This window comes from Nilaparvata lugens, chromosome 6 (genome assembly GCF_014356525.2).
Source record: "Nilaparvata lugens isolate BPH chromosome 6, ASM1435652v1, whole genome shotgun sequence".
Lineage (NCBI taxonomy): Eukaryota > Metazoa > Arthropoda > Insecta > Hemiptera > Delphacidae > Nilaparvata > Nilaparvata lugens.
Genome location: NC_052509.1, coordinates 14947011 through 14959660, shown reverse-complemented (window position 1 = coordinate 14959660; position 12650 = coordinate 14947011). Strand labels below are relative to the sequence as shown.

General features: G+C 36.0%; 1 protein-coding gene across 1 annotated transcript; it reads right to left on the bottom strand.

Annotated features, from left to right (window-relative positions):
• Nucleotides 1-754: 754 nt before the first annotated feature.
• Nucleotides 755-12517, bottom strand: LOC111052664 (differentially expressed in FDCP 8 homolog). The gene is made up of 7 exons (XM_022339410.2): nt 12219-12517; nt 11696-12008; nt 7984-8148; nt 7510-7548; nt 4720-4994; nt 3307-3531; nt 755-1455 (listed from the first exon to the last, which is right to left on the bottom strand). Exons 1-7 carry the CDS (start codon nt 12387-12389, stop codon nt 1207-1209), a joined length of 1437 nt encoding a protein of 478 aa, XP_022195102.2. The 5' UTR covers nt 12390-12517; the 3' UTR covers nt 755-1206.
• Nucleotides 12518-12650: the final 133 nt, after the last annotated feature.

Here is a 12650-nt window from a genome sequence, read left to right as displayed (position 1 = left end):
ACTGATTCGGATCAATTGATCTCGTTCACTGCCGCGATTCAATCAGAAGACCAGGATTGGAACTTCCCAAGGTCACGTGGTGTGTCTAGTATTTGTGCCATGTAAAAAGCATTGGTTGGATAGGCATTTGATTGACAGTTTCCATTCTGTACCTATTCTGTGGTGTGAGTAGCTACATGCAATCACAACGTGTTTCAATGCAACTTTTCACATTTTGTTTTTCGGCTCATGTATGATCTGACGTGCACTTGCACATATATACTGGTTGTTTCTTCTAAAGCTTGAAAATAATTTATACAAGATGATTAATTAGATTTGCAATATATCAATGAAATAGTTAGGCCTAATTATTGTTAAGGAAATTACTTCTAATATAGGTAATATAATATTAAAAATTATTTTAGAATAGAATGCCATCGTTCAATTGGTTTCCTTTGTCGGTGAAATCAGGTGCCTCTCAAGTTCTACTTTTCAATGAATTTCTGCTCCGCTCCTCTGCTGGTCAGATAAACGCCATTGGTTCTTGTGGGAGTTTTCACATATCAGCAGGATGAAAGTGTAATTACTCAATCGAGAACCAATGGTATTCTGTTTCTGCTCAGCAGTTCAGACATTTATCGGAAAACAGGGTTCAAAAATAAATAGGAAGAGGTTTCTTGAGGCTTGATGAGAGCGAAATGCAGCCTTCAGTAGCCTACATACAATATCGTGAAATAAAGGTGGATTATGAGTGTTTCACGTAATTAAAACAACATTCAAAAAGTATTAAAACATATATTTCTTTGAAATATAACATCACAGCTCCAGTTGTAATTACTCCCGATTTGTTATTGGGAAAACAAATTTTATCACAGGTACATTCACTGATAATGTAAAAATCATCATTAATCCCTTCATAAAATGCAGGTTTGTTGATTATCAACATTTTTTTAGAATACACAATAATCAAGCAGGTCACACACCACTCCGAGTCTGAGTTGTATTATAAAATAACTCTGGGTTAAAAATAAATTAGTTTTGTCATGTCAAAGGAAATAAATAAAAAAGTATAGTTCTTTGCACAACACAAATTGAATTGGACCTTACACCACAATTATCTGAGCATCACTGTTACATACGATGTCTTACACATAAAGTCATTGTCTTAAGTCGCCAAGCCTGTTTTTATGTATTGAGATAAATCAGTTATCAGTGTAAGATTTTCAATCATTTCCTTGTAAAATCTTCATCAATTTCAACAGCTTCTTCACAAAGCGTTTCATCACTTTCTTCAGCATCCTTCGATTTGCGTTTCTCAAGACGAACGCAACGAGAACACGTCAGAATCGATTGGAAACACGTTTTATGGTAGACCCAATTACATTTTGAACAAGTATAGGCGCTCGCATCGAAAGGAAACACTATGTTCTTGTCATCCGCGCAGATTTCGCAGATATAACCTTGTCCACAGCAAATCTGCAATGCAAAACAAATTTTAGTTATGAATGTCAATTGTCTTTTTTCTTTAGGGCTGATTTTAAAATAAACATAAATCTGAGTACCTTTTTAAATTATTTTGTCATGACATGTTTTGTCATTAGTAGCTGAAACATGTGACAAAATAATTTAAAAAAGTACTCAGATTTATATTTTTATTTATTGAATGTATGATTTTTTGTTATTATTTATTGAATTAGTATGAATCAATGAAGCTTTGATGAACAGTAGCAAGAAAACCTATGGTCCAGTTTCTAGGGCACTTGTCAAATCTAATGAACTATCAAATCTATAATTTTAATGGTCCATTACATTTAATAAGTGTCCTAGAATCTGGGTCTGTAGCTATGGAGGTCGTTTACATTGTTCAATCAAACCAGAGCCTTAACAATATTGGAAATTGGAATAACGAACCATCAATCCTTCTAATGTCTTAACAATTACTAGAGAGCATTTTAAAAATTAAGCATAAAAGAAGTTTCTAATAAAAAGATGGAAAATGATTTTATTGTCTATGATTTCATTTGAAGAATCTTTTAAATCTGGAATTTTAAAAAATATCCTCGTGTAATAATGTAGTTTAGATCTAATGAAAATTGAGTTATCTCTCTTTATAATTGTTTAGATATAACGCATATTGTTATGATAACTCGAGCTTACCCACAGGCCTTTGTTGCCTATGTAAGCTCTTTCCTATCTGATTGCAAGAATAAAATTGTGATAGCTCAAGAGTTTTATTGTTTAGTATAGTTAATTTGATTTTAGTAAGTATATTTTTTTTTATTTATTTTTATTTATTTATTGTATAAAATACTATAATCATCATACAATTATGACATTGGAGGAAAAACTAGGCTGAACCTGTACTATTTCTCCAAAAATTTTGATAAAATGTTAATATTGTCCAAAAGTTAAGGTTATGTAATCACACACTGCTTCGTCACTTGATTTTTGGTCCAGGAATGATGATTTAAAATTTTGAATTTTGAAGGTTGATTTTAAACTCTAAATGAATCACAGAATGTATCACAATAAATTAAAAACTTTAGAAATATTGCACTTATTTGAAAAATTTTAATACAAAATCAAAAACCTACTCACTATTTGTTATTGATACTTGAATTGTATATACTTTATTGCTTAAGATTCTATGTAACTGCTTTGAATTGTATTCAGAAGGAAAAAATAAATTGAATTGAATGAACACTACTGACAGGTGAACCACCATATGGATGGATTCGAAAACATCACATTTTATTCAATTCAAATACAAGCTGAAATAGTAGGCTACTTATGTTTTACCACATGGACTCGAGGGTGATTTTCGAAATTGATTTTCCTTCAAATTTTGCAAGAGATCTTATTCTATATTGAGCTCCACGTTATAATGACAGTTTTTGATCAACTTTGGTTTTGCCATCCTTGTGTATCATTCGACAAAGCCGGTGGTACTATCCTTTTCTAGGTCCACAACCATGCCAATTATGTTTTTGACAGTGTAGAAGTATAATTAATTAATGTAGAGAATCGGCATCGCTATTCTTCTATCTTTATCCACTGCCATTATAACGTGGACCTCACTATAGTGATCAAAGTTTTTGCTCCAAGTAATGTTGAGAATGTCTAAAAAATAATTTCGAGAATCAAACTTTTCTTCCACAATAAAAACGTTCATTGCAATATTGAGACTCACTGTCAGTATATCCCGTATAAATAACAACAATGATTCCCAGTCAAATAATGCTGACAGATCAAAGTGAATCTCACTGTAGTTTAAAATTGATAGGTATCACCCCCAATTCGTAAAAATCAAATATAATAGTCACTCACCTTACACTCATCCTTGATGTGCTTCAAAAACTCCTTTCGGATATCTTCCAATTTGGTCACCAGCTCCCCGCAGTGCAATTCAATCAAGTCGCGCATACTGTAGAATTCACAATCTTGCAGGAAATACCGTCGATTTTTCAGCAAACTCCAAGGCAGCTGTTCTTTTTTGGCGTTTCTACATCTAATCAGGTACTGTTTCATCATTATCAGTTCACCTCTCAGTTTCTGCAAGTATAGAAAAATGTTTCTTGTTAGATGGTTTGAGTAAAATTGTCAAAAATAGAATCAGAGTGCAACCATTAAGATCGTCTACGAGGGTATTTATTTCAATCTCCAATCACATAATTATATTGCTAAAATAAGACAAGCTTTAGTTGGGAGATATTCACAGATGTGTCTCCCCGACCAAACAATCTGAAATTGGCACAGTCAAATTGTCAATTGTTATTGAGCTGTAGTACCTTGGCCGCCACAATTGAGTCTTCCACCAAGTAGGAATTACGTAACGTTAAGCTGGATTAATACATATCAGTGACCGGCATAGTAAAAATATGATTTCCATGAGTTCTAATGGGACTATTCTCACTCAGCACGGCCAAGCGAGTATCAATAGCGCCATTGTAACCTATGGAAATAATATTCTCTCTGTTCTGATCACTTTCACTGTCACTGATATTTTGAAATTCTGCTTTACTCGGTTTTTGCTAACAAAAGGCAATAATGCAATAAATATTTTATTTTTTTTGATTGTATGAATTTTAGTATTAGTACTGACAAGTTACCTGTCAAATGGGATTATTGCCAAAACATTGATGTAATGTAATGATTATTAATAAATAAATAAAGCCATAATTTCTGTATGGTTTCTCTAAGAGCTGTTTGACAACGTGGATGTTATGACGTCACACTCAGTTTCCGGGTTTATTTTTTTAGACCTTCTTGTGTCTTGTTCACTCGAAATGGAGTCCTAATGCTTTGTTCTCTTGATGCTTAGTGCATTTTCTCGAGCATTTTTACGCTTTTTCCAATTTCAGTGAGCCCAATCAACCTAATTAAAATCAAAGCAAGCATGAATCTTTATAATCCAAATCTTCAAATACACTTTTAAATATGCGATGTTATTGTTCAAGATTTCGATGTTATAAGTTTTCAGATTGAACTTTATAATCCAAATATTCAAACAGACTATTGAATATTTAAATCTTCTAGAATGAAGGAAGTATTGGAAGAGCCCACATTGACAGATTTCGTTGACGAATCCCTCGACTTCCAATTTCGACTGTTTAAATATTCAAGTGTGTAAAAATGATGTACAGGATAAAGTGCCCACCTTGACCTCACAGATTTCGTCGATGAATCCCTCGACTTTCAATTTCGAATGTTTAAAAATTATGGACAGGATAAAGAGCCCACCTTGACCTCACAGATTTCGTTGACAAATCCCTCGAAGCGCGGATCAATGGTGAGAATGGGCCTGGTCTGCGTGAGCTGCAAGAGGCGATGGGCCGCCTGTGACACGGGCCGCGGCGTGAAGTCCCAGTTGAGCAGGACGCGCGCCGGAATCACAGCTGTCTGGTTCCAGTGGCAGAACTGGCAGAAGTAGAGCCCCGTGTAGTCACAGCGGCGTGGCTCCCGGCTTCTCATTGGTCGGTTCGGTGAACTCACTGGCAGCATGCATTCTTTTAGCACTGCAATCATATGAAAAATAATCGTTTTAATGCCATTACACACCCAGCTACGTTTAGCTAAAAATACTGTATTATTTTTAAGACTCAGTAATGTGATTTTGTGTGTACAGTTGCTGTGAAACTTAATTTTATTTTTTGTCGTACTGTATTCAATATTTGACTTTGCCTATTGTTCTAAGAATTTAACGGCAATAAAATCATATTTATTTATTTAATTTATCTACGTATTCGGAAGACGTAGCCGTCCTATCTCTTAATGTTAAATCCAAGCTACGAATCTATCCCGTTCACAACAGCGTAGCTTCTACGTCCTATCTCCCAAAGTTGAATCCAAGCTACGAATCTGTCCAGTTCACATCAAATCAAATCGAATCAAATCATTCTTTATTGTTGCAAAACATTACAATAATGTTAAAAACAAACGTCATATGAGTTAAAAGAAAGTCAGTTATACAAAAGTCCAGAATTATACAAAAGAAATAAAGATCTCAAATTCCTAATAGCCTAGCTAGTCAAAACAATCTCAAGCAGGTACCTCATTGAATTATCAGCATAGCTCTCAATAATGGGAGATAGGGCGGCTAAGTCTTCCGAAGACGTATTTCTATAGTGAGGTCCACGTTATAATGTCAGTGGAGAAAGATAGGAGAACAACGTTGCCGATCCTCAGTCTTGTCATGCCTCCTATAGACGGTAACTGATACAGGTTTATTGATGTAATATTAACTGTCTATTCTCGTTTAAAATAATCAATTATATTTTATTAAACAAGAAATTATATTTTTCAATAATATCATGATGACATAATTAGGACGAAATATTTCGTTAATTAATTATTAATTCTACATTGTTAAAAGACAATCTGGCAACAGAGCAAAGCGAGAAAGAGATAGCGCCATCCGCTTTGTTGAATGATAGACAAGGATAGCAATCAAATCAAACACTGCCATTATAACGTGGACCTCACTATAGCTAAACGTAGTTGAGTGCGTTGAGACCATTAGTATTTCATTGAGCTTACCTGGATGACGCATTCTTTTAGCACTGCAATGAGAGGGGTGAATATTTTATTATTTCACCACCATAAGTTGAACAATACTATGAAACTATGTCAACCAAGTCAACTATGTAGCATAATTGTGAAAGGTAAATATTTTAAATTGTAATAACCTGAAGCTTGTTACACCTCATACCTTTGACATTATGAATTGTAATTATTTCATGCACTAAAGCTGGATTTTCATACAACAGTGAAAATATAATTCCCACAGGTTCTAATTGGACTTTTCCCATTCAGCCCGGCCGAGTGAGTATGAATTATCCCATTAGAAGTTATGGGAATTATATTATCACTGTTCACTGTCACTGTTGTGCGGGAATCCAGCTTAACATAGCGTGAATCCCTATTATATTAAGCGAGCAATTTCTATATCTGGTTATTTATGTTCGACGGATCTCGAAAACGGCTCTAACGATTTTCACGAAATTTGGAACATAGTAGGTTTATGATATAAAAATTTGATTGCACTAGGTCTCATCCTTGAGAAAACTCGCTGAACGACATTAAAAGGATAATTCATCCTTGGCTGAAACAGCTGAGACTTTTGTCGTCTGTGGATAGTAAAACCGTGAGTGAGCGAGTGAGTATGTGAAAAATCAAAACATCGCATCCTCGAAATTCATAAGATGACGTAGCTGTGAAATATAAACAAGATAATTTTAGAGAATTGTGTTCTGTTTATCAATAAATAAAAATAACGAGCGAAGCTTGGTTCCCCGATATTATTCCATTAAACGTGGACTGGGAGGATAAAATGCTTGTTCAGTATACTTGGAAATCAGGTGATTACTCTAATTCACTGTATGGTGCAGAAACTTGGACGCTGAGAAAGGAGAATAAGAGGAGGCTTGAGGCATTGGAAATGTGGATATGGAGAAGGATGGAGGGGATCAGTTGGAGGGATAAAGTTACAAACGAGGAGGTGTTGAGGAGGGTTGGGGAAAGAAGGAGTCTGCTGGATGTGATAAAGGGAAGAAAGAGGAGATGGCTGGGACATTGGATGAGACGGCAATGCTTGTTGGTGGATGCCATGGAGGGGACCATTCAGGGAAGAAGAGGAAGAGGGAGAAGAAGATACAAATGTTAGACGACATCAAGGAGGGGATGAGCTACTATACAACGAAGCGACTGGCAGAGAATAGAAGAGAGTGGAGGGCTGCTGCCATATAGAAGGACCTGCTTACGAGCAGAAAACTACAGAAAAGAACTCTACTTTACATAAAGGATTCACATACTGTAGTCCCTATAGGAGGATTCCCATATGTTGAGCATGACGATTGACAATTTCATTTTGATACCTCAAGTTTATAGATGTTGAATATACTACTAAAACAATCCTGTTCGAAGAATGCTAAACGTTAAAGTCAAGCATAACGTATGAAATTCAAAGTTACTTCAAGTTCAACTCATATATAATCGGACAATACAATTAAAACCATACTAGAGATATCATACCTGATAACTGTTGAACTATGGACGTATCTTTTTTAAGGCCTGCAAAGAAAAAACAATACAATATTAAATCACTTTTTTGCTATCAAAAAGAGCGACTAGCAGTCAAATTTTTATAATAAATGAATTTATTCACTCACTGTGACAACGGGATCTTCCAGCAGGGTTACCGTCTTACTGTTTGTACTCATAGACAAGTAAAAGGATAGAACGGCAATTTTTAGTGGGCTGTTATTGGTGTCTATTGGGTGTGTTATTGCTGAGAAGGTAATAAAAGAGGATGTGGGATTTAAAGTTGGTTTTAATACATTATTAAGGTACCGTAAGGTATTATCATCGGGTATTTCACAACGGTTTACAGTTTTTCCTACAATTATTTGGATTAGCATCTTATTTACAACATTCATTAATAGTTACTATTATAGATGTTATTCTTGATCGAATGTATAAAATATCCCAAACTGATATCGTACTCACTGTATATCAAATGTGATTTGCACTCAGCACACGTGTAGCCCTGAGCTTTCAATCCAATTTCAGGACAAATTTTCGTCTCGAATTGTGAAATCTCAGAAGCTTGCAGGTGAGCGCAGACTCGGCAACAAGAAGCCAAACATTTGATGTGACACTTGTATTGGCAATCTGCAACACAAAAAGCAACAAGAATTTCAAATAAGTTATATTAATAAAACATTATAAATAAAATATTAATAGTGAGTGAATACTATTTTATTGGAATGTGGTATCCATATTATATTTGTCATAATATGAAATATATTTCAAGCCTGACACAATTTTATAATACGTATTTGAGAACAATAAATAAGTAATTTCAATAAATATAACATTCATCTCGAAAATAAAATGTGGACACTAAGTGGATTCATCGTTGTAGGCTGATGTAAGAAAAGGAAATATTCTTTAAAATACCGTGAGTTGTATTGCTTTCCTCCATTGTTTGTCTCTGGAAATGAGTGGTTCAATTGTAGTATGTAACAGTCAACACAGGTGTAGGCTAGTGTAGAGCGTTTTTCATCTGAATGAATGAGACACAGCAAGGGTACAATTTATTGAAAAGTATGGAGGAGCGTGTTATCTGTTATCTCTGAAAGAAAAATAACAGCCTATTCTAATGATGCTAATGATGTCAAGCATTTACTGGTGATAACTGAGGGCCATTCGCCTGAACGACATTCATTGGTGTATTGCACAGTGATTTTTATAATACAGAGTGTACAGAAAAAATACAAACAATACTATGGTGTTCTTCAAGCCGAAACAAACAAGAATTACTTTACACTATTATTTTTCTGTAATCCATAATCATTTTTCTTAATTATAATGATGAGTGTTTAATGTAAAATCGACGATCAAAAAAATATCCAATAAACAGCCAATTCCATTGAATGATCACTGAACAAGCACTGATCAATATATAGGAAGTTTTTTTCCAAATCACCCACCAATTAAACAGATACCAAGCAGTCAATCAGTATTTTGATGTTCTTAATCACCAAGTCATTGTTCAATATTTTCAAGGTAACTTTAAAAATATTTGTTAAGTAATTCATAACATACAGTGATTATTGAGTGCAATATCATTATTTTCTTTAAATTTTGGCTCTACTAATTTAAAAAGGTGGCAATTGGATTTAAACTGTGGAAGTGGAGATGAACAAGATATCTATTCTTCGAACACATTACTTCAAATATTTAGAGAAGACCGGTTTTGGGTTAAGCCTGTTTGTTCTCCCCATCATAATTTAATTAATATCATATAGTGAGGTCCACGTTATAATGACAGTATTTGATCAACTTTGGTTTTGCTATACTTGTCTATCATTCTACAAATCCGGTGGTACTATCCATTTCTAGGTCCAAAACGATGCCAATTATGTTTTCGACAGTGTAGAAATATAATTAATTAATTCAGAGAATCGGCATCGCTATTTTTCTATCTTCATCCACTGTCATTATAACGTGGACCTCACTATAGTTGTATGAATAAATGATTAAAAATCATAAGTAACAATTAATTTTCGTTGTTGGTTATCCATCTTGTTTCCACTATTATTATTACTATTAGATTTTATAAAACTTTAAAGTGAAAAAGCACTCACATTCTTTGAAGTGGCGACGACCGTTTCGTGCTGGTATCGCACATTTTCAAGCCAAACCCCTTGTGAGTGCTTTTTCAATTTAAAGTTTTATAAAATCTAATAGTAATAAATTAATTTTCAAGTGATTACCGATATGCAATCCACCCAAATCACTACTTAACTTATACCAGTACCAAGCAGTTCGACTAAATGGCCTTTGCTGGCAACCGTTAGCCAGACTACTATACTTTACTTGTTTGTCATATGAAACTAAATAACGGATGCAGTAAAGACTAAATGGCAATGTCATTAACAGTCTCAAAGCCAAAAATATATAATTTCTTTTTGACCTAGGTTATTTCTGTATTGTACTCATGATTTAGTCCTTCAGTCGGGCTGAGGTGCAGACTCGGCATCAGTGGCTGAGCGGATTGATGCTGCCTTCGAGGATGGTGAGTCTCTTGCTCTTGCTCTTTGTGATCTGAGCCGAGCCTTTGACTGCGTGGACCATGGCATTCTTCTTAGAAAGCTGAGCTTTTATGGTCTTAGAGACTCTGCCCTTTCCATCTTGGGCTCTTACCTTTCTGGAAGGACTCAGCTTGTCTCCCTCAGTGGTGCTGACTCCCGGACACTTCCGGTAACTTTTGGTGTTCCTCAGGGATCGGTGCTGGGGCCTACACTGTTTCTTGTCATGATAAATGACCTCGACGACCACGGTTCCTCTCTGATGTTCGCGGATGATGCATCTCTACTGTCATCGGGTGCTGAGCTTGAGCGGGTTTTGGAGGCATCTGCGGAGCATCTTCAGTCTGCCACTTCAAGGTTCCTGGCTAATCGATTCCAGCTGAATGAGGACAAGACCCAAAGGATCATCTGCAGCTTGTCACGTGAGCCGCGTGACCCTCAGAATCCAGTGAAGCTGCTGGGTTTTGTCTTGGACAGCAAACTCAGCTGGAACAGTCATATACAGCAAGTAACCAGTCGACTCTCCCGCATTTGCTTTCTGCTGCTCAAGATGAGGGGCCTGGTGACTGAGAAGTACCTGATAATGATGTATCATGCGCTCTTCCATTGCCACATTACCTATGGCTTGCTTCTGTGGGGTCATTCAGCGGGGGCTGCTGATGTGCTGAGACTGCAAAAGAGGGCTATAAGAATTATAACAGGCAGCGATCATCTTGCCCACTGCAAGCCCATCTTTGCTCGCCTTGGTGTACTGACTGTCTTCAGCCATTACATCCTCCTGTGCTTGGTGTATGTCAAGAAGATACAGCATACTCTAGCTGCCCGTAGTGACATCCACCGCCACAACACCAGGCGCAGTGAGCTGTTGGATATCCCCAGGAGACGCCTCCACCGATCACAGGCCAGTTACAGGATTTCAGCCCTGAAATTCTACAACAAGCTGCCTAATAGTGTGAAGCAATTGGATGAGGCCGCCTTCAGGAGAACCGTCCGGAAGCTACTGTGTGCAAAGGCATACTACAGTGTGAACGAATTTATGAGTGATAATTTGAATTTTTATTGAGAGCATGAGCACTGGATCACTGCCATCTGAACTGTTACAGTTTTTTTTCTTGTGTTTGTACGTGTTTTGATTTTTTGACGCCATCGATCCCACAATTGTGGGTAATGGATGAAGCTGAAGGTATTAAGGTATTAAGGTATTAAGACATGGGGAGAAGCCTTCAAGCAGCTCAATAATATAATGATACTAAAAAGCTAAATGTAAAATTTAAAAAGTGATGGAATTTGACGAGAATCAATCTAAAATTCCTTCTCTTAGACTATTGGTTATTATGACATTTAAGTTAATCATGATTCAAATTCAACAGGCTTTTGTAATAACCAGTTGATGATCATGAAATACTTGCGTGAGAGTTCTACTTTGTCCAATTTTACCAATATTCTCATTGATCATACATACTAATATATAAACAGACTAATATATCGACTGTATGTTAATTGAATACTTTCCTGTTTACTGATGAATATTTTAGGCCCACATCACATGATACCAGCTGATATATCTTAAATCAATCAATCTTTAAGAGTTAACTACCGTATAAACAAAGTTTTATTCAACTCACCTACACACTGATACCAAGACTGCACAACGGTCATGATGAGCGCACAGCACTGGTCACATACGACGCGGTTGGCGGTGAGCATCTGTGACTGCATGCTGAAGTGGTGTCCCAGCGTCACCCTGGTGTCTGATGACACCTCCTCCCCCACCTTTGCCTGGTTGTCACGTGTCTCCTCCAGCTGATAACGCAGCTCTATGAGCCGCCGCACCAGCCAGCGTCGCTCTTCAGAGCACTCGCTCGTTTTCATCACCAGCTCCTTGCATTGGTCCACCACAGCTGACAGCTCGTCTACGGTCAGGCTTGAAGGACAACCCTGCACAAAATTAAACAACAATATCAATTCAATAATAATTAATAATCAACAATAATTTTTCAAAGACTCACCCTTCTAAATAGGGGTTTTGGATAAACCGTCATGTTTTGACAATTAAAGTGATGATTTGTCACAGGTTTAAGAAAACATGAAATCTTAATAGAAAGAATTCAGTTTTATAGCATGACACATACACAAATTATTACTTACTTCTGTAAGTGTAATGTAGTTCTTCTCGTTCACCAGTGTTCTAGGAGGTGGGTCTGAAAATCTTTCCATAACTTCATCTCCAGAGTTCGAAGAGGATGGGCTCACCAACATTTCTGGAGTATGCAGAACTTCAGATTCACTACAATGATCCCAATTACTGTGTGTTTCCATAATCAAGTCAATGAAAATGCAATAGAATGACTTTTTCTATTACTACAGTATTAACTTACGTTATTTTTGTTATAAATTTTTAGATCTAGGTTAGTTAGGTTATGCTTATCATTACAAATTATTATTATTATGGCAATAGTCGATAAGAAGATATCGATACTTCTACTTGGTCAATTAGATATATCGAAAGTCTACATAAAAATCGAAGTGTATTGAGCCATCGATTATCGATGCTCTATTTTTTTTTGTAATGTTGGTACT